Consider the following 19,682-nt stretch of genomic DNA (forward strand, 5'->3'; position numbering starts at 1 on the left):
AGCCGAGATCACGCCACTGCACTCCAGCCTGGGTGACAACAAAACTCCATCTCAAAAAAATAAACCGAACAAAAAAAAGAGCTACAAAATCTCCTCGAAACCTAAAAATCTTGATTTGGTAACATTCATTTTGACCAAACTGTTCTGCTGAAAATCTTCCTTTTATCCAAATTTTGACATGAAGGGCATATCTATATAGTAACCAATAACATTCGCAAGGTATTTTCACTCACATTTAATGTATGGTGGCTAAAAAAACAAGGACTGAAAAACATTTTAATTTAGGAAGTTGGAAAAATAAACCAAGAACACAGACTGATCAGGAATTGGGAAAAAGAGGGTGGTGGTACAGAGATCTTCTTACTGTTTCTACCACTGGGCAAGGACCTGAGAATTAACTGATCCTGTTCCCCAATTCCAAGCAAGGACTGCCCTCTTAGCCCTATGAGGCCTCTAACTTCAACGGGGGTATAGTCTGTGCCAAGTGAATAACTTGACTCCAAAGTATCATCCAGATGCCTAAGGTCAGTTAATCTCATCATGCTTCCCATCATTGCCATCCTTGGCAACTATCCAAAATACAGTCTCTACATCTATACTTCTAAATTTTTTTCTGTATTTCTTTCCCTCATACAATTTCCTTCTTGCTGTTCTCTCTCCATCCTTTTCATTGAGGCCTTCAGAATTCCCATTATAAGATTTTGTTTTAATCTATCCCACAACCCCTACACACTATCTCTTTTTTTTGCTTTTTTGGCAGAGTCTTGCATTGTCGCCGGGGCTGGAGTGCAGCGGCGCGACCTCAGCTCACTGAAACCGCCGCCTCCCAGGTTCAAGCAATTCTCCTGCCTCAGCCTCCCAAGTAGCTGAGACTACAGGTGCACACCACCACACCCGGCTAATTGTGTGTGTGTGTGTGTGTGTGTATATATTTCTTTTTTTCAGATGGAGTCTCGCTCTGTTGCCCAGGCTAGAGTGCAGTGGCGCAATATAAGCTCACTGTAACCTTTCCCTCCCAGGTTCAAGCGATTCTCCTGCCTCAGCCTCCTGAGCAGCTGGGATTACAGGCATGCACCACCATGCCCGGCTAATTTTTGTATTTTTAGTAGAGATGGGGTTTCACCATGTTGGCCAGGCTGGACTCGAACCCTTAACCTCGTGATCCGCCTGCCCTGGCCTTCCAAAGTGTTGGGATTACAGGCGTGAGCACCGGTGGCGCCTGGCCAATTTTTTGTAGTTTTAGTAGAGTCGGGTTTCACTATGTTGGCCAGACTGGTTTTTTTTTTTTTGAGACGGAGTTTTGCTCTTGTTGCCCAGGCTGGAGTGCGATGGTGCAATCTCAGCTCACCGCAACCTCCGCCTCCCAGGTTCAAGCGATTCTCCTGCCTCAGCCTCCCAAGTAGCTGGGATTACAGGCATGTGCCACCACACCTGGCTAATTTTGTTTTAGTAGAGATGGGGTTTCTCCATGTTGGTCAGGCTGGTCTTGAACTCCTGACCTCAGGTGATCCACCCACCTCAGCCTCCCAAAATGTTGGGATTACAGGCGTGACCCACTGCGCCTGGCCTCTCTGTTCTTTAGCTCTACACAGAATATTGTCTTCTCTCTAGTTTAATTACATCTTGGGTCTCCTGAAGGACAACACTTCTCAAATTCTTTTTTCAAAGTGGATGATGCTCATTTTTCCACATTCCACTAATCCCAGTGGAGGCTTCAGCATTCTCTTAGCTCCCCATTAGCACTTCCAACATCATCTCTCCACTAAGGGAAAAAAATGCCTCCTCCTTTGAGATTCATGCCTTCTGGCTAGTTTACCCTTGTCCCTGCTATCTATTAAACTAGTCATCATAGGCTGGGCACGGTGGCTCACATCTGTAATTCTAGCATTTTGGGAGGCCGAGGTGGGTGGATCACATGAGACCAGGAGTTTCAGACCAGCCTGGCCAACATGGTGAAACCCATCTGTATAAAAATACAAAAATTAGCCAGGCATGGTGGTGGGCGCCTATAATCCTAACTACTGGGGAGGCTGAGGCACGAGAATTGCTTGAACCTGAGAAGCAGAGGTTGTAGTAAGCCGGGATTGCGCCACTGTACTCCAGCCTGGGCGAGAGTGAGACTTTTTCTCAAAAGAAAAAAAAAAACTAGTCATCATAAGCTCAAGTTTCTGGCCCACAAGTCTTATCCATTCTAAGTTCCACCATCATCAATGTCTATGTGATAACCTATCTAAAACTTAAGAACTGGCCAGGTGCAGTGGCTCATGCCTGTAATTCCAGTACTTTGGGAGGCCGAGGCGGGTTTATCGCTTGAGGTCAGGAGTTTGAGAACAGCCTGGCCAACATGGCGAAATCCTGTCTCTACTAAAAATACAAAAATTAGCGGGGCGTGGTAGCAGATGCCTATAATCCCAGCTACTTGGGAGGCTGAGGCAGGAGAGTTGCTTGAATCTGGGAGGCAGAGGTTGCAGTGAGCCGAGATCATGCCACCGCACTCTAGCCGGGGCAACAGAGTGAGACTCCATCTCAAAAAAAAAAACCAAAACCAAAAAAAAAAAAACAAACAGGAAAAACACAGGTATTAAGAAATGTTTACAGAATTAATGATTATATAGTTTCCAAAATACTTGTTTAATGACACTAATTTATGTAGCAATGACAATATATTTATAGTGTTTTATTCATAGTTGACCAAGTACTTTCACATAAATAATCCCACATGATTCCCAGGGACATCCTGTGAGTTTGATCAGGCAAGTTTGTTTTTTTTTTTCCACAGTCTTGCTCTGTTGCCCCAGCTGGAGTGCAATGGTGAGATCTCAGCTCATGGCAACCTCTGCCTCCCAGGTTCAAGCGATTCTCCCTACCTCAGCCTCTCGAGTAGCTGGGATTACAGGCGCCCACCATCACACCCAGCTAATTAGTATATTTTTAATAGAGACGGGGGGGTTTCACCATGTTGGCCAGGCTGGTCTCGAACATATGACCTCAAGTGATCTGCCCGCCTCCACCTCTCAAAGTACTGGGGTTAGGGTCAGGCAAGTTTTATCTCCATTTCACAAATGATAGATAACAGGTTCAGAGACATTAAGTTGCTTCTCCAGGGGTTTCACTAGTAAGAAGTAGAGCCATAGTTGAAATTGAAGTCTTCAGAATGCTGCTCCTGTATCATCTGTCTTTATGCCAACACAATGAGAATTTTCTTTTGACAAAAGGAGACATCAAAAGGCTGATCACGGCTGGGCGTGGTGGCTCACACCTGTAACCGAGGCACTTTGGGAGGCCAAGGCAGGACAATCACTGGAGCCCAGGAATTTGAGACCAATCTGGGCAACATAGTGAGACCTCCGTCTCCATAAAAAATAAACAAAATTAGCCAGGCATGGTGGTGTGTGCCTGTAGTCCCAGCTACTTAGGAGGCTGAGTTGGGGGATCGCTTGAGCCCAGAAGTTTGACCCTGCAGTGAGCTATGATCATGCCACTGCACTACAGCCTGGGTGACAGAGCAAGATCCTGTCTTGAGGTTTTAAAAAAAAAAAAAAAGCCTCATCATGAAGAATGATACAACCATTTGCTTGCCAGGAGTAGAAGTATGGTTTGGCCACATGCTTTAAGGAAAGATTCAATAAATCCAACAGCACTGTCTTCAAAATTTCAAGGTATCCATTGGGTCTTTTTTAATTTGTCGTGGTTCTTTAAATATACCTTTCCCTCAAAATTGGCTCCCCTTCCTGGCTTAAACCTGTTAAGGTATCACCATTCTCTATCATTCACACTTAATGTCATTGTTCTCTTTCTGAACTCTAAGTCCTATTGATTCTTCGAATGCAATTTTCTTAAATCTCCATTGTTGCAATACTAGTTCAAGTTCTTATCATTTACTAGAAAAATCTCTTCTTCCTCTTTGACTGAACAAAGTAGTAAATTAACCTACTCAAAAACTTGGCGTAGTTTCTTAATGACTAAAGAATAAAGAAAAAGAAAATCTTGGATCTTATTTTCAAGGTTCTTCTCAATTTAACCATTCTCAGTCTTTTACATATCATTCCAATCTTTGCATCTAACTACAATTGCCCAATTTAATCTAGCCCTAAAGCAAAATTATTCTGATTATTGCTTCCTAAAGAACTGTTGCTCACCTACTTCACTTCCATACTCAATCACTCATCCAATATACTTACCTTCTAATATTAGTAGGAATTTGTGTCATATCTAGTTTTTCCATGCCTTAGTCATCCCTCACTTGGACTACTCCATTAATCTTCTAACTAGACAACCTGCTTTAAGCTTCTCCCCCTCCAATAATTTGTTGCACACAATATGGCCAGAATTAGCCATCAAAAAACAAGATACTGGGTCACTATTCTACTTTAAAACCTTCAATAATAATAATAATAATGGTGATGGTTACCATTGGTTGAGTACTTACCATGTGCCAGGCCAGGGACTGTGGTACCTACTTTACATGCACAGTCTGTATTAATTTTCCAAAACCCCTATAATAAGATTTTATTAGCTCTACTTTACAGATAAGAAAATTAAGGCTTGGAGATGTTAAGTATTTTGTCCATGGCGAGAAGGTTATTAAATGGTAGAGCTAGGTTTCAAACCCAGGCAGTCTGACTCCAGAGCTTGTGTTTTTAATCATCCAGGTACTATATACTGCTATACTGCTTAACAGCTTAAGTTTTAGCTCCTCAACTTGTAATACAAAAAGATCCTTTCTAACTCCATTCCTGTCACCCCTTGCCAAGTACTTCACATACTTTTGCCATACATTTCATGCTTTTTTCAAACTCCATGCCTTTCTGCTTCTGTTTTCCCTACTCTAGCCCCACTTTCTGGTGAAATTCTACTCATCCTTCAAGGACTACCTCGAAACATTATCCTCTCAGTGATGCCTTCCCTGAAAGTAAGATAGCCAATCCCTTCTTTACAGCTCCAGTAGCTCTTTGTACCAAATTCATTATTTATTTATAATAGTGTCTCCCCCACTAGAATGCCGGCACTACAAGAGAATCTATCTTACTTAATAGCCTATTCACTTCTGTATCATCAATGCCTAGCACAATGCCTGGTACAAAGCTGGCACTCAATAAACACTGCACAAATAAGTGGTCCCAATCCTCTATTTTAATCCTAACCATCCTTCAAGGCCCCTTTGCTTCTATACAAGCCCTTCCTAGACCATTCCAGTCCAGAGTCATCACTACCTCCTTTGAACTCAGACAACTTGCTGGCTCAGCAACTTACCTGGCAATTATTAACTATACCTGTCCTTATGACGTATATTGTTAATTTTCCATGAATATTTATTCATGAACCAAGTCTGTATTTTATATTTTATACTTCTGTTGTTCTCCTACAGTTTTGTGATACAGCAGACATTTAATAAATATTTGCTATTTCACGACTGTGATGTTCCAAAATAAATTTTACATACCATACACAGACGATGCCTAATTAGCTTCAGCTTATTTCATCTCTGTGTATAAAAAACATTTTTTATGGTGAAATGAAGTCATATGATTGGCACCCTTTGTTTAATAAATCAAGGTCCTTTTACCAAACTTTTCCTTACAACTCTTACCAATTCATTCAATAGCTCTGGAACCTGAAGCTTTTGCCTCACTACTGAGCAGCTGTATTTCCAACTTGGCATTTTCCTTTTAAGATAACTTGTTACCACAGTGTTCCCTCTCCCTCTCCCTCTCACCCCATCCCCTCACACTCTCTTTTTCTCTCTCTCTTTCTGTTCCTTTGCTTTCACTAGGACACATGGTACTGAAGATTTATTTTATTTATTTTTATTTATTTATTTGAGACGGAATATCGCTCTGTCACCCAGGCGGGGGTGCAGTGGCACAATCTCGGCTCACTGCAGCCTCCACTTCTCGGGTTGAAGTGATTCTCCTGCCTCAGCCTCCCAAGTAGTTAGGATTACAGGTGCGTGCCCCCACACCCTGCTAATTTTTGTTTGTTCGGTTGGGTTTTTTTTTTTTTTTTTTTTTGAGACAGAGTCTTGCTCTGTCGCCCAGGCTGGAGTGCAGTGGCATGATCTTGGCTCACTGCAATCTCCGCCTCCCAGGTTCAAGCGATTCTCCTGCCTCAGCCTCCTGAGTAGCTGGGATTACAGGTGTGCACCACTACACCAGGCTAATTTTTGTATTTTCGGTAGAGACAGGGTTTCACCATGTTGGTCAGGCTGGTCTCGAACTCCTCATCTCGTGATCCGCCTGCCTCAGCCTCCCAAAGTGCTGGGATTACAGGCGTGAGCCACTGTGCCCAGCCAAATTTTTATATTTTTAGTAAAGATGGGGTTTCATCATGTTGGCCAGGCTACTCTCAAACTCCTGACCTCAAGTGATCCCCCTGCCTCGGCCTCCAAAAGTGCTGGGATTACAGGCATGAACCACTGCTGCGCCTGGCCTGAAGATTTATTTTAGTATGGTTAACAGTAATGACAGTGAAAAGTAAAAGAAAAATAATTTCTAGGAGTTCTTTTTACACAGAAAGTCCACAAAATAGACTTTGTAAACAAAAATTAAAATTCAAGCTGCTTTAAAATATAATGAAATAGAACTAGCAAGAAACACTGAAGTAGCTATGTCACACCAAGGCTATATGGGTTATCTGAAAATAAGTAATCTGGCTAGGCACGGTGGCTCATGCCTGTAATCCCAACATTTTGGGAGGCCGGGGTGGGTGGATCACCTGAGGTGAGGAGTTCGAGACCAGCCTTACCAACATGGAGAAATCTCGTCTCTACTAAAAATACAAAATTAGCCGGGCGTGGTGGTGCATGCCTGTAATCCCAGCTACATGGGAGGTTGAGGCAGGAGAATCGTTTGAACCCGGGAGGTGGAGGTTGCAGTGAGCCGAGATTGCGCCATTGCACTCCAGCCTAGGCAAGAGGAGCGAAACTCCATCTCAAAAAATAAATAAATAAATAAACAAATAATAAGTAATCCTCCTAAAGCAAAGGTACTAGAAAACAATTTAGCCAAATGACTTCAGATTTATAAGCAGGGCAACTGGCAACAGAATCCAAATGAATTCTAAGGTTGTCAATCAGAAATACTTGAGCTTAAAAATATTAAAACACACAAATTCAACATTTTGGTTCAATCTGAAAGTCTCATAATTTGAGGTTAATATAACCCATGAAATAAAATAATGTTAAGAAAATGATTCACATTGTAGGTGCTAAAATGAACATATACCCAATACTGACAATGCTCTCTAAGTAAAAAGGTGAATTTTTCTATTAATACTAACAGTCTTGATAATCTCAAGAGACAATCCAGCTTTACAAATCTAGAACCTGGTATACAAAGCGAAAAGTACATTTTTTAAGTATCTGGGGGAAAAAGGAATTATCTGGGCAATTCAGGTCAAGTAAACTTTGTGGGGAGGAGGGAAAGCAATATATATAAATTCAGGATTTTGTGCTTTAATTACCTATACCAGCTTTGCTGATGTGGTAAGAAAGCACACATGCAGATACGGTTAGATATTTTTCCTAATTTTTTTCCGCTTTCTTATTTCCTACATAGCTAAAGAATGCTTAATAGAATATAACTAAAAGGGTATATACCATCTTGCTTAATCAGGTGGGTTAGATCAACTTTCAAACAGAGGAAGAATTTGACTTGAGCCAGCAGCTGGAGTAGGCTCAGAACTGAATTTAATCAACCAAAAACCTAATGACCCATAATCAATGACATGGAATTACCACTAATAATTTTAGTGACAAGCTCATCACATTTACAGATGAATCACCTACAGTATTCCAAGCTCCCAAACTTCATAAAAAGTGAATTTCAGGTATCTGATCTTAAACACAGAAAGACCTATCCACCCTTAAAAATCTACATGACCATAAAATGTAGGCCTTATGACTACAAGCATAGAGTATAAAATTTTGACACTAAGAAGTGCCAGGGAGGCAGGCCGGGCGCGGTGGCTCGCGCCTGTAATCCCAACACTTTGGGAGGCCATTGTGGGAGGATCATGAGGTCAGGAGTTTGAGACCAGCCTGGCCAACATGGTGAAACCCCGTCTCTGCTAAAAAATACAAAAAATTAGCCGTGCACGGTGGTGCGCACCTGTAATTCCAGCTACTCAGGAGGCTGAGGCAGGAGAATCGCTTGAACCCAGGCGGCAGAGGTTACAGTGAGTGGAGATTGCGCCATTGCACTCCACTTGGGCAACAACAGCAAAACTCCGTCTCAAAAAAAAAAAAAAAGAAGTTCCAGGGAGAAAAAGACTACTTGCATTCAATGCCAACAGATAGTCTCCATAATATTACTACTATGAAAATGTACGGATACAAAACTACCACCACATTGTGGACTTAAAAGAAATTTGGATTTTAACAAGTTAAGCTGAACTCACACAAGTCATCACTTATCTTCAGGCAACCAGTATTCTCTAACATCAGGTATCACATTATAGTATAATTAATGAATAAAAGACAAGAAAGAATCCTGAAAATGAAATTTAAAAGTGAATTTCTGGATCTGTAAGAAAGGTGAATTTCCCAGTAAATGCAGGAGACTCCACGAGCAGTGCAAATTAGTCTGTTACACACCATTTTAAAACATATAACCCATACAGGCATTCCAACTGGTTAACAAATTCCATAAAGAAATGAAAGTTGTCTCTATGAAGAGGGCACAATGAAGCACAAGAAATATGATAAAACATGAGCTTTATTTAACTATAATTTTCTATATTAACAAGCTCCTTTCCTATTTATCTAAATCAAATGGCTTTTATTCCATACCAATAACCTGCAAATACGACTGCCTTGGACTCACAACTCACCCCTAAGGAATCTGCCTTATGTTTGGAATCTTATTTTCACTGCATTAAAGCAGTACAGAAAAAACATTACCATATATATGACAAGGAATAAGAAGATTCACAAATATAAGGATAGCATAAACTCATTGTTCAGGAATGTGATTGGTTACCCCATCTAACAGTTTGGTGAAAAGTGCCCAGGGAAATGAACACACAACACAGAAATAGAGTCAGAAAATGAAGAGGTAGCCAATGTCCCCTGTTCCCACCCCCACAACACTCCCGGATTTCTTGATAGAACGAATGCCTGCATTACTTTTTTTTTTTTAAGATTTCTCTGTATAAGGATTCCATAAACTCTTTATTCAGCTCATTCAAATGGCTGGCCCAACTGGATATACTACTAACTTAAGCCTAGCTGTCAATCAGTGAGTGGAGACAGGGTCTGGCTCTGTCGTCCAGGCTGGAGCACACTGGCGCAAATCTCGGCTCACCGCAACCTCTGCCTCTCAGGCTCCAGTGATTCTCGTGCCTCAGCCTCCAGAAAAGCTGGGACTACAGGGGCGCGCCACCATGCCCGGCTAATTTTTATTTTTCGTATTTTTGGTAAAGACAAGGTTTCGCCATGTTGCCCAGGCTGGTCTCCAACTCCTGAGTTCAAGCGATCTGCCCGCCTCAGCATCCGAAAGTGCTGGGATTACACATGTGAGCCACCACACCGAGCCAAATTAGTATTATTCTTTTAAGAACCGAAGGCGGCTCAGGTTGGAAATTTTTAATTAAAAAAAAAAAAGAAAAAAGGTTTCCTTTAAATTAAAAAATTTAAATATTTTAATGGAAGCATATGAGTCAGATTTCAAAAAGTAGGCTAACAGTGTTTAAGTACTGTGCCAGTGTATTTGAAAAGCTGAATGAAAACAAAAGTACCTATATTTTAAAAATAAATACAATACAAATAAGGAAAATTTATTCTACGATTTCAATTTATCAATCAAGCTACATGGTAAAGAGAATTTCAATTGTTTTTCATCTCCACAGCAGTGTTTGAGGTTTGTAGGCTCTCCCAGGAAGCTTGGAATCTTAAGCAACTCTCAATTAGCCCTCAATTTCTCCATTTTAAATTAATCTGCTGACCTGCTGTGGGTAAACATCCATAAATTCTGCCCTGGCTGAGAAACATTTAACTTTTTCGTCTAGAATGAATGTGTGGGTGTGTGTTTGTAAGGGAGGGGTAACCCCTTTTGACCAAAGTGTTGATGGTTTTCTAAGTAAATACTTCCTATCCACAAGAATTTTTTTTTTCGTTTATGCTGCTTTTTCTCCCTTTCTGCACTATAAAGGCTGGCCTCCCAATTCCTGCCCCGACCCTTCACCGTGGTCCAATCCCACAAGGTTCCCCTAATTTCTGCTCCGGGTGGCACCTGACGGCCAAAAGTGAACCCCTGCGGTTGTCGCTAGCTAGACGCGGATAGGGCGGACGACTGTCAACGGGGAGCAGGCGTGGGCCAAAGCCGAGGTGATTTCTGACTGCTCACTGGCGGGCCTCGCGTGACTGAAGGTCTCCGAGCCCCTCGGTTCGCCCCGGCAAGCCAGAAGTGCAGCTGTCGCGGGGCAGGAAGCTAACCGCGGCCCCTGCGTCGCTTTGACAGGCCGAGTGGGGAGAAAACGGGCTCACTGCAACTAACAGCCTCACCCCTTGGGCTAGGAAGCCACGGGAGCAAAACCTCCGCCCCGGCCTGAAAGCAACCGGGAGACCGCGGAGCCACTGCCACCGACTCAGCCCTGCCCACTAGGGGCCCGCCCAGGGGCCACTCCCCAAGGGAGGCAGCCAGTCACTCGCCCGCCCTTCCGGGCCCACTCCCGAGGGGACGGTCTCCCGCCCGTCCTCACACACAGCTAGCTCCTCAGGCCAGGCCCCCAGGGTTTCGTCCACCTCTCACCTTTGACGACGCGGTCAGCCCCGGGAGGGGGCGGCGGGGGCGGGGGCGGGGGCGGTACAGCCCGGGCCGGCTCCGGGGCGGCCATGCTGGGCCCGGGGCTCGGCTAGGCTCTGGGCCGGGCGGGGTTGGGGGCGGGGGCGGCGGCTACCAGAGCCAAGCGGCGGCGCCGCCGGGGAACATGGCGGACCCTCTTTCCCTACAGAGGGGCTAAGACCGGCATGCACTGCGCGTGCGGGGGTGGGGGCGGGGTAGGCTCTAGGGACTTGGGCAAAATTACTGAAGCTAGGAGAGAAACAGGACGAGGCCAAGGGATCAGGTTAAAATTCTTTGCATGCAGAATCAAGAATGAGGAGGTGCTGCGATGATCGACTGCGAGGAAACACACCCGCTCTCATAGCATTCCCAGTAAACTGAGGAGACGTGATTAAACCTCAGGATCTCCTACTAATAGAGAAATGTATAACGATTTAGCTACCAGATCTGAATACTGAAGGGTTGGCAGGGGACCAGAGAATAGAGGAAGCATTGTAGTTTCTAGAGTGGAGAAGGGACCCTCCAAAATGGAGTTTGAAAGACAATTCTGGCCTTTGTGTTTAGAGTCTGGAATTGTCAAAAGTCTGAAGGCACAGAATAAGACTGCAGCTAGAGCAATTTAGGCGCCATAGTTTGTCAAAACAGGTAAGGGGAAGATAGGGGATGACACCAAGAGATGTGCAAAGAATCTGAAGAATTCACCTGAAAAGGATATAGCCTCCTCCTGGAAGGCAGAGGAGTAAATAGGGAATTAGAAATTAATTCCTTATTTCTGTGCGTGCACAGAATCTGGGCCCAGGTGACTTATGGAACCTTTATAGAGACCAAGGTGACTGACATTAATGGGAAAGGGGGTGGAGGGGCAAGAACTGACTGTTCATCAAAAATTATTAGACGAGTGTGTCCATGACACCAGGAGATATGTTGAATCATGGACAGGGACCAGCATATCCACTAAGCTCTATATATCTTGATGGTGCAGGATCCAAGTGGGATGGAACAACAAATTCCTGCCATCCTCCTGCTCAATAATACATGTGCTCAGAATCTGTTCATAATGGATGGTGATAAGTAAGTAGTAGTCCGAAGGTCTCAAGGAGTACCTTTCTACCTCTTCTTTGTGTCGATTTCTATCCTGAGACCCCAGGAAAGGAGGAAGGGAAAGACCAACAATGGATATTTTCCAAAAAGGGAACCCACAAGCTGTTTTTTAGAGGGAATAGTCTCGGGAGTGAGGCACGGGTGAAAATGGATCTCTCTGGCATGGAAGGGCCATAACACCACAGGGGAAGGGAAAGGGAGAGGCCTTCATGGAAGGAGAGGAAGGAAGGGACAGGAGGCACGTCACAAACTTACAAGATAGAGGGAAGGCACCTGGAGTACATCGATCAGGAGTGAGTTTGTAAGAAGAGCTTGAATCCCCAGAAAATATCCCTAAGGAGGGGAGGAAGGAAGTGTATAGTGTACTGAGTACTGAATGCTTTGTCAGGAAAGGGATGGGAAACATCCTAGCAGCAATAATAAAAAGGAAAGGCACCCTATTTTAGAACCCATTGATTCCCACCTTGATTGTATATCCTTCATCTCCTCTCTGGCTCCTCACTTCCACTCAGTCAAAAGCCACTTCATATATTTATCCAGCCTCCCCACCCCAATACAAAGAAAGCAAAAGCATATAAAGGGAAGAATGACAAGGAATTAAATAGAACTACTTATAGATTTATTAATGAAAAATACTTTACAAAAACAGTATGTTTGGCCTAAAATAGTTCAGCTGACTTTGAGGGTTTACAACGATGACTGAGCAAGTGGCAATAATGGCTGTGCTGTTGAGGACAGAAGGCTGTGTTAGTGTGCCTGACTCCATCTGTTCAAAAGGGTGAATGTTATGTTGGCAGCTCCGCGTTCTAGGCCTAAGGTTTGGAGGGCACAGGGAATGCTGACAGGCCATAATACCTGGGCAGGGGGGCTGCCCTGATGATGCAATCAGAACCATGACCACAGGGCTGCATGTCCCCCAAGGATGGGAGATAGGGAAGACAAAGGGTCAGGTAATAGGGATAGGTGGATAAAACAGAGTAGAAGTTGGGAATATAGTAGGGAACAGAGGACGAGGGCTCAGGTGGAGGTGGGGACATAAAGCATCCAGGAATAAAATGTGACCTTAAGATCCTAAGGAATGGCTAGTATCCAGAGTAATACCATGGGTTCATCTTTAAAGTGGCTCAGATAAAACCCTTAAACAGCAGCTGCTTCCTTTTGCTAGGGGGAATGGAAATTGGAATTTCAAATATCCCCTCCCAAAGAATCAGGTCTTTTTAGAGGTTCCTGACACCCTTAGGAGAACCCACCAATTCTATGTTGAGATGAGAATAGCACAACCATGGCAGTGATGCAGAGTACCAATGCTGCCACAGTACGGTTTTTTTTGTTGTTGTTTTGTTTTGTTTTTTTGAGATGGAGTCTCACTCTGTTGCCAAGCTGGAGTGCAGTGGTGCGATCTCGGCTCACTGCAACCTCCGCCTCCCGGGTTCAAGCAATTCTCGTGCCTCAGCCTTCCGAGTAGTTGGGACTACAGGCACGCACCGTCACCCCTGGCTAATTTTTTGTATTTTGGTGGAGACGGGGTTTCACCATGTTGGCCAGGATGGTCTCAATCTCCTGACCTCGTGATCCGCCCGCCTCAGCCTCCCAAAGTGCTGGGATTACAGGTGTGAGCCACTGCGCCCGGCCCACAGTACAGTTTTACAAAGAAAGGTGTAGCTCCAGGAAAGGAAAGGAGTAACCTTTACCATTGACTGTGCTGCAGGACTCTAGCCCTGATCTGCTCTCTTCTGGGAGCATCTGATAGAACAAACAGAAACCCCTCTCCCACTGTCCTCCTGTGTCCAGGGTGGGAGGCATAACTGCTTTGCCTCCAGTCGTCATCTGGGGGCATATCTACTCTTCGAGGACCAGGGGTTCGGGACCCTGGAACAGGATCTGAATTCCAAGCTGACCTCAGGGGTACATGAAGACTGCTAGATGGTGGGTACACAGGATGAACAATGGGAGTGTGGGAGGGTGAATGGAAAAGATCACTCCAGGACTGAGCGTGAGGAACCTGAAGGCCTTTGCTTCTTTCTGGTAGTGTGGCAGTGTAGGTTAGCTGAGGATTGCACCCTGGAGTAGTCAGGAATCTGGTCCCAATATGCTGGTTGGTCTCTGACCAGGGTGCCCGGGAGGTGTCTGTTCTGGAGTGATGGGGGAGGCTCTGGTAGTTCAAAGTCCTTCCTGTGTACTTGGCCCCTTGGGAAGTTTCACCCCTGTCACACATAGCCAGAAACTGCTGGACACTCCTTGAAGTTCCTGGGGAAAGAAAGAAACCCAAAGACTGAGCATCTTCAGAAAAACATTCTCCTTCCCAGAGAGCCATGCCTAGCTGTTTAGCCCAATTCCTACTCCTCCAAGAACATACACACAAGGGAAAGAAGGAACCAAGCTGTGCTTTTGATTCCATTTTTTAAAATTCTTAATATACATAAAAATCAAATCTCATACCTCCAACCTGGGCAAATGAAACCGTCTCATGGATGTTGCCATACCTCTACCTCCTTCCACTATAATCTCTCATCCACTGTACACACACATACAAAAGAAGGGCTCGCTAATATATCACTATATATAGCAAACGTATACTCCCTTTTTGATGACTATACTCCTAGAGCCACCATACCAAAACCTCACTCAGCTTTTCTTTTTAAAAAAAATAGAGATGGGATCTCACTGTGTTGCCCAGGCTGGTCTCGTACTCCTGGACTCAAGCAATCCTCCCATCTTGGCCTCCCAAAGTGCTGGGATTACAGGTGTGAGACAGTGTGCCTGGCTTTTTTTTTTTTTCCAACTTTTCTTAAAATGTTATCTTCACTTAAGCTGCCTTTGTTTGATCTCTGAGATCCAATGTGGAATGCCTTTTCTTATACATTTATTCAACTTTGGCACTCTTGATATCTTGGACTGATAATTCTTTGTTGGGGTTGGGGAGAGACTGCCCTGTGCATTGTGTGATTTATTAATGAAAAATACTTTACAAAAACAGTATGTTTGGCCTAAAATAGTTCAGTTGACTCTGAGGGTTTACAACAACGACTGAGCAAGTGGCAATAATGGATGTGCTGTTGAGGACATCCCTGGCCTCTACCCACTAGATACTGGTGGTACATCCCCTTTATCCACTGAGAACCACTGCCTCAAGCTTGTACATCCAATGCATGGGGGAAAAAAGAGAACATCTCACTTGGAAGGTCAAAGAAAGCCAAAATGATATTGCCCACCTTCCCCACAATTGTCTGGATCTGTACACCTGGTGTGGGTACTCCATGTAAAGGGTCTTTCCAATTCTCCCACTCATTCCTTATCTTCCTAGACCATCCCTCAGCTGAGACTCAGAGGATAGAAGGAGAGAAAACTAGCTGATAGAGATGACCATTTCTGTTCTGGGGGTATCCCAAAGACTGGGTATTAACTCCCCTTTGTCAGTTAAAAGCTTATTCTATCATGACTGAAGCAGTTCATTCTCGTAAGTAGACAGACTCTAGGGGTGCTGGTCTAAACCCTTGGTCTAAAAATCATGGTGCCCAACAAATGATTTAATATTTATCTAGATAAATGCATGACTTTGAAGCAGTAATTCATATCTTCACACCACTCCACCTTGGGATACCCCCCTCCCCATAGGTATACTGATTTGACCCTTGGAGGCCCCAGAAAAGGTACCAAATTCTGGCATATGATATTAGATTTGGGGGAGTTACCTGGGAGTCTATGGGGCTCCCCTGCCATGCTGGGCATCAGGACATCTGGGGACAGGAACTGTGGTTGGGGAAGGTAGAGTTGGGGACCGAGGAGAAACACAGAAGGGTCATGGATGACAGGGAGGGAAGAGGAGCTGGAACAACGGTGCCCGGTTTCCAAAGGCTTCCTCACGTTTGATGAATCCTTATAATGAGACAAGACAAAAAAACATAGAGATGAGGATTAACACAAAGCAGGATGTAGTTGGGTAAACACAGTGAGGCAAGCAAAGGGAAATGGAGGGAACCAGAGCACAAACATGCCTACATGCCTTGTTCTGGAACAGGACCCAATTTACTCAGTCGCTCTCCCTGCTAGCCCTCTAAGAAACTGCAAACTTCAGATCCTTATCCCTTAACCAGTCTTCCTCATATCCCTCACCTTCCCAACCCTACCATTCAGGTCTTTAGCAAACTCCTTAATGCTAACAGTAGAATTAGAGAGATTGAGATAGAAATTTAAAAATAAAAATGAAATATGAGAAATTCAGAAAGCCTGAGAGAATGAGAAAAAAAATCCTTCACTTATTCTAAGTACTAGGAATGAAACTATATAGTTTAAATGTAGAATCAAGAACTCTACCCCATCTTCTCTCCTGTCACTGCTACACATTCCACAGCTTCCTCTTTTGCCTGTCAAGTTTGTATTTACTGATGCTTATGTCCTGCTCTACTCCCTATTAGTTATCTTTTATGATAAATACCCAGAAATATTCCCCTTTAACATCTGAAACACTAGCATATCCAAAATTGAACCAGAATCCTTCCAAACTCCTCCTTCTGGCACCTCATGTTCCTAAATCACCCATATTCAAACATTGGCAATGACCTTGATTTCCCACTTCCCATCCACAATTCCATTACTTGCGAAGGACCATCACTTCTACTTATGGGTTTTATATTTAAATTCACCTGGACTACTGCAACAGCCTTCAATCAGCTCTTCCTATCTCTCATCCACTCCTCCTTACTGTGGCCTACAAGGTCCTGTGTGATATGGCCCTGCTGCTCCTCACTTTATTTCCTATCATTCCTGGAGCTTTTACACTCTAACTTTAATATTCCTCAAACACACCAAGCTCGTTGCTACCTCAGAGTCTTTATACTTACTGTTTCTGTTACCAAGAATATTCTTCTGATGGCTCATACCTTCATATCACTGAGGTCTCTAATCAAAAGTTACTTCCTTAGAGCTGATTTCCCTCACTACCCTACTATCAGGAGTAGCCCTCAAAAAAACCACTATTACCTCTTTACTCCTTATTCTCTTGCCTTATTTTATTATTCTTTATCATATTTATCATTGTCTAGCATTATGTCATTTATTTGTTTATTGTCTTTCTCCCCTATTTCTTTTTACTTCTGTGTCCCCAGCACCTTGAACAGTGCCTAGAACAATGTGGGCACTTAGTAATAATACGTTAAATAAAATAATCTATATGCCAGTATGTCTAATTTCCTTTATGAGACTGCAAGCTACTCAAGGGCAGAATTTGTGTTGTTTCATCAGTTCATGCTCACAGCACCTACTACAACATGGCACAAAGTAAGCATTTATCATACCGCCTAAGGACAGGTGCCAGTCCTCTCAGCATGTGACATAGCTAATTATTCCTTTCTTCTTTTTTTTTTTTTATTGAGACGGAGTCTCGCTCTGTCACCCAGGCTGGAGTGCAGTGGCGCAATCTCGGCTCACTCACTGCAAGCTCCGCCTCCTGGGTTCACGCCATTCTCCTGCCTCAGCCTCCCGAGTAGCTGGGACTACAGGCGCCCGCCACCGTGCCCAGCGAATTTTTTTGTATTTTTAGTAGAGACGGCATTTCAGCGTGTTAGCCAGGATGGTCTCGATCTCCTGACCTCGTGATCTGCCCGCCTCGGCCTCCCAAAGTGCTGGGATTACAGGCGTGAGCCACCGCGCCTGGCTATTCCTTTCTTCTTCAAACATTCTCCTCTTGGTGCCTATGGTACCACACATCCTTGGTTTCCCTTCAGTCTCTCTAATCTTTTTTTCTCAGTCTCCTTTTAGGGTTCTTCAGAAGAACCACCTTAAATCTGATGCTCTTTAGGGATATGTCCTGGCTCCTCTTCTCTTTCTGCAAGTCTTTTCCTCTTTTCAATGGCGATGATTCCCAAATTTCAATTTGCAGCTTATATATCTCATTCCAAAAGCCTGCCAGATATCTCCACTCAATATATGTGAAACTGAATGCATATCTTCCCTCAAATATATCATTATCTACCCATAAAACTTGAGTATCATCCTTTATCCCCTCTCCCAACATCCAGGCAGGCACCAACTCCCACTGATGTTTACTTCCTAACTGGGTCTCAAATACATCGACTTATCTCTATCCTTCCAAACTACTTACTGTGACATACAGAGCTGTCTGTGGTCCATAATATTCTTTGTATCCTCTCTTGTCAACACTCTCCATTATCTCCCCTCACCAGACTTTCTAATCCTGCCATACTAAATAAGCTTCTTTTAATTCAGTTAATATTTGCTCAGGTCCCTTTTACCTGCTATTTTCTTTTTGCTTCCTCTAGGAAGCCTTCCATGATACCTCAAGCCTGATTTAAATGTCCCATCTATTATGTTCCCATAGGATCAAATCCTTAACACATTATAATTGTTTGTTTATTTATCTGTCCCTCACTGTAGACTGTAAGCTCCATAAAAGCAGGGACTATATCTAACTCACCATTGTATCTCCAGCACCTAGCACAATACCTAGAACACACTCAATAAGCACTTATTTATTTGTTTATTTTTGTGCTAGGAATCTTGTGACAGAATCAATAAACATTTATTTAAAAGAATGAATCAATGAATGATACAGAAGTCAGAAGAAAGGAAGCCAGCTCTCTTAGGAAAATAACTGCCATTAAATGAATTGAAAGTACATGAGAACAAATGCTAGGCAGGAGAGTCCACCTTTTCCAAAAAAGAATGGCAGCCTGATCAGAATTGTTTAGGAATTTATGAACAATAAATTGAATGAAACTTATAAATTCGGCTGGGTTTTTTTGTTTTGTTTTGTTTTTGAGACAGAGTCTGGCTCTGTTACCCAGGCTGGAGTGCAGTGGCTCAATCTTGGCTCACTGCAACCTCTGCCACCCGGATTCAAGCGATTCTCCTGCCTCAGCCTCCCGAGTAGCTAGGACTACAAGCACCCTCCACCATGCCTGGCTAATTTTTATATTTTCGCCATGTTGGCCAGGCTGGTCTCAAACTCCTGACCTCAGGTGATCCACCATCCTTGGCCTCCCAAAGTGCTGGGATTACAGGCATGAGCCAACACACCTGGCCTCGGCTGATTTTTAAAAATTGGAAGAATGAGTACCTCTTAGGAGGGAAACTGAATCTGAAGGGCTGGTAGAAGACAGACTTGGTTTTCACCATTTATGCTTTTATACCTTTTTATTTTTGTACCATGTATTTAAAACCTGTTTTTACATTTTTCCTGAACTGACCTAGTGGACAACCTTCAATGCACTGGTAATTTGTACCCTCACCTCTACTGTAATGAAAACTCAACTTGGGCAAGGAAGTGAAATTCTCCAAAGGTATGATTACCTACAAACCCAGCCACTGATATTATTTAAGTTTGTTGATCTCTAATGGCTTGGGCTTTCCTGCCTCTTCTACTTACATATTACTGCATTAGTACCATATGAAAATTCTCAAGAAGGCTTTTTTCCTTTTCTTGCTGATGCACATGCTTCACTTTAGATTGAAAACACACTGAATTCTATTCAATCACATACTGGGGGTGAGAGGAAAAAGCAAACCAATACTCCATCCCATTTCTTTCCTTCTTCCTTTGATTAGTGCAGTGTGTTCTGACCCAATCAGCAGCCTTTGCTTCTCAGATTCCTCTCAAGGCTTTATGACTCTTCTCACCCCAGGAAACCCTACAACATGTACAGCCTTTCAGAACTGCTACACGGAATGGACATTTCTCTGGGCTCCAACTGAATGTTTGTAAATAAAATAATGACTGCGTGTCCTTATTTTTGCTGAGTACACAGGGCCTTTCCTCACATTACAACCTTCACTTTCTCCCTG

At 43.6% G+C, this 19,682-nt stretch overlaps 2 protein-coding genes and 1 long non-coding RNA gene across 30 annotated transcripts in view; 1 reads left to right on the top strand and 2 right to left on the bottom strand.

The window, feature by feature from the left end:
- The window catches only part of PPP3CB (protein phosphatase 3 catalytic subunit beta), a 59,102-nt gene extending 48,134 nt beyond the window's left edge, over nt 1–10,968 (bottom strand). For all 5 annotated transcript variants that reach the window (XM_030798236.1, XM_030798238.1, XM_030798237.1 and 2 more), the window contains exon 1: nt 10,749–10,968. In XM_030798236.1, coding sequence (XP_030654096.1) covers nt 10,749–10,833 — 85 coding nt within the window. In that variant the 5' untranslated portion in view covers nt 10,834–10,968. The remainder of the gene's footprint in view (nt 1–10,748) is intronic.
- LOC115831198 lies at nt 9,834–11,214 on the top strand. The gene is made up of 2 exons (XR_004026717.1): nt 9,834–10,761; nt 11,086–11,214. It is a non-coding gene; the product is annotated as an uncharacterized LOC115831198 (long non-coding RNA).
- Nucleotides 11,215–12,479: 1,265 nt separating this feature from the next.
- Nucleotides 12,480–19,682, bottom strand: part of USP54 (ubiquitin specific peptidase 54) — a 138,854-nt gene continuing 131,651 nt past the window's right edge. For 19 of the 24 annotated variants that reach the window (XM_030798218.1, XM_030798217.1, XM_030798215.1 and 16 more), the window contains 2 exons: nt 15,575–15,758; nt 12,480–14,129 (listed from right to left, as the gene is read on the bottom strand). In XM_030798218.1, coding sequence (XP_030654078.1) covers nt 13,570–14,129; nt 15,575–15,758 — 744 coding nt within the window. In that variant the 3' untranslated portion in view covers nt 12,480–13,569. Of the gene's footprint in view, nt 14,130–15,574; nt 15,759–19,682 lie in introns of those variants that run through there. The other 5 variants (XM_030798233.1, XR_004026714.1, XR_004026712.1 and 2 more) reach the window with 5 other exon arrangements.

This window comes from Nomascus leucogenys, chromosome 18 (genome assembly GCF_006542625.1).
Source record: "Nomascus leucogenys isolate Asia chromosome 18, Asia_NLE_v1, whole genome shotgun sequence".
Classification (NCBI taxonomy): Eukaryota; Metazoa; Chordata; class Mammalia; order Primates; family Hylobatidae; genus Nomascus; species Nomascus leucogenys.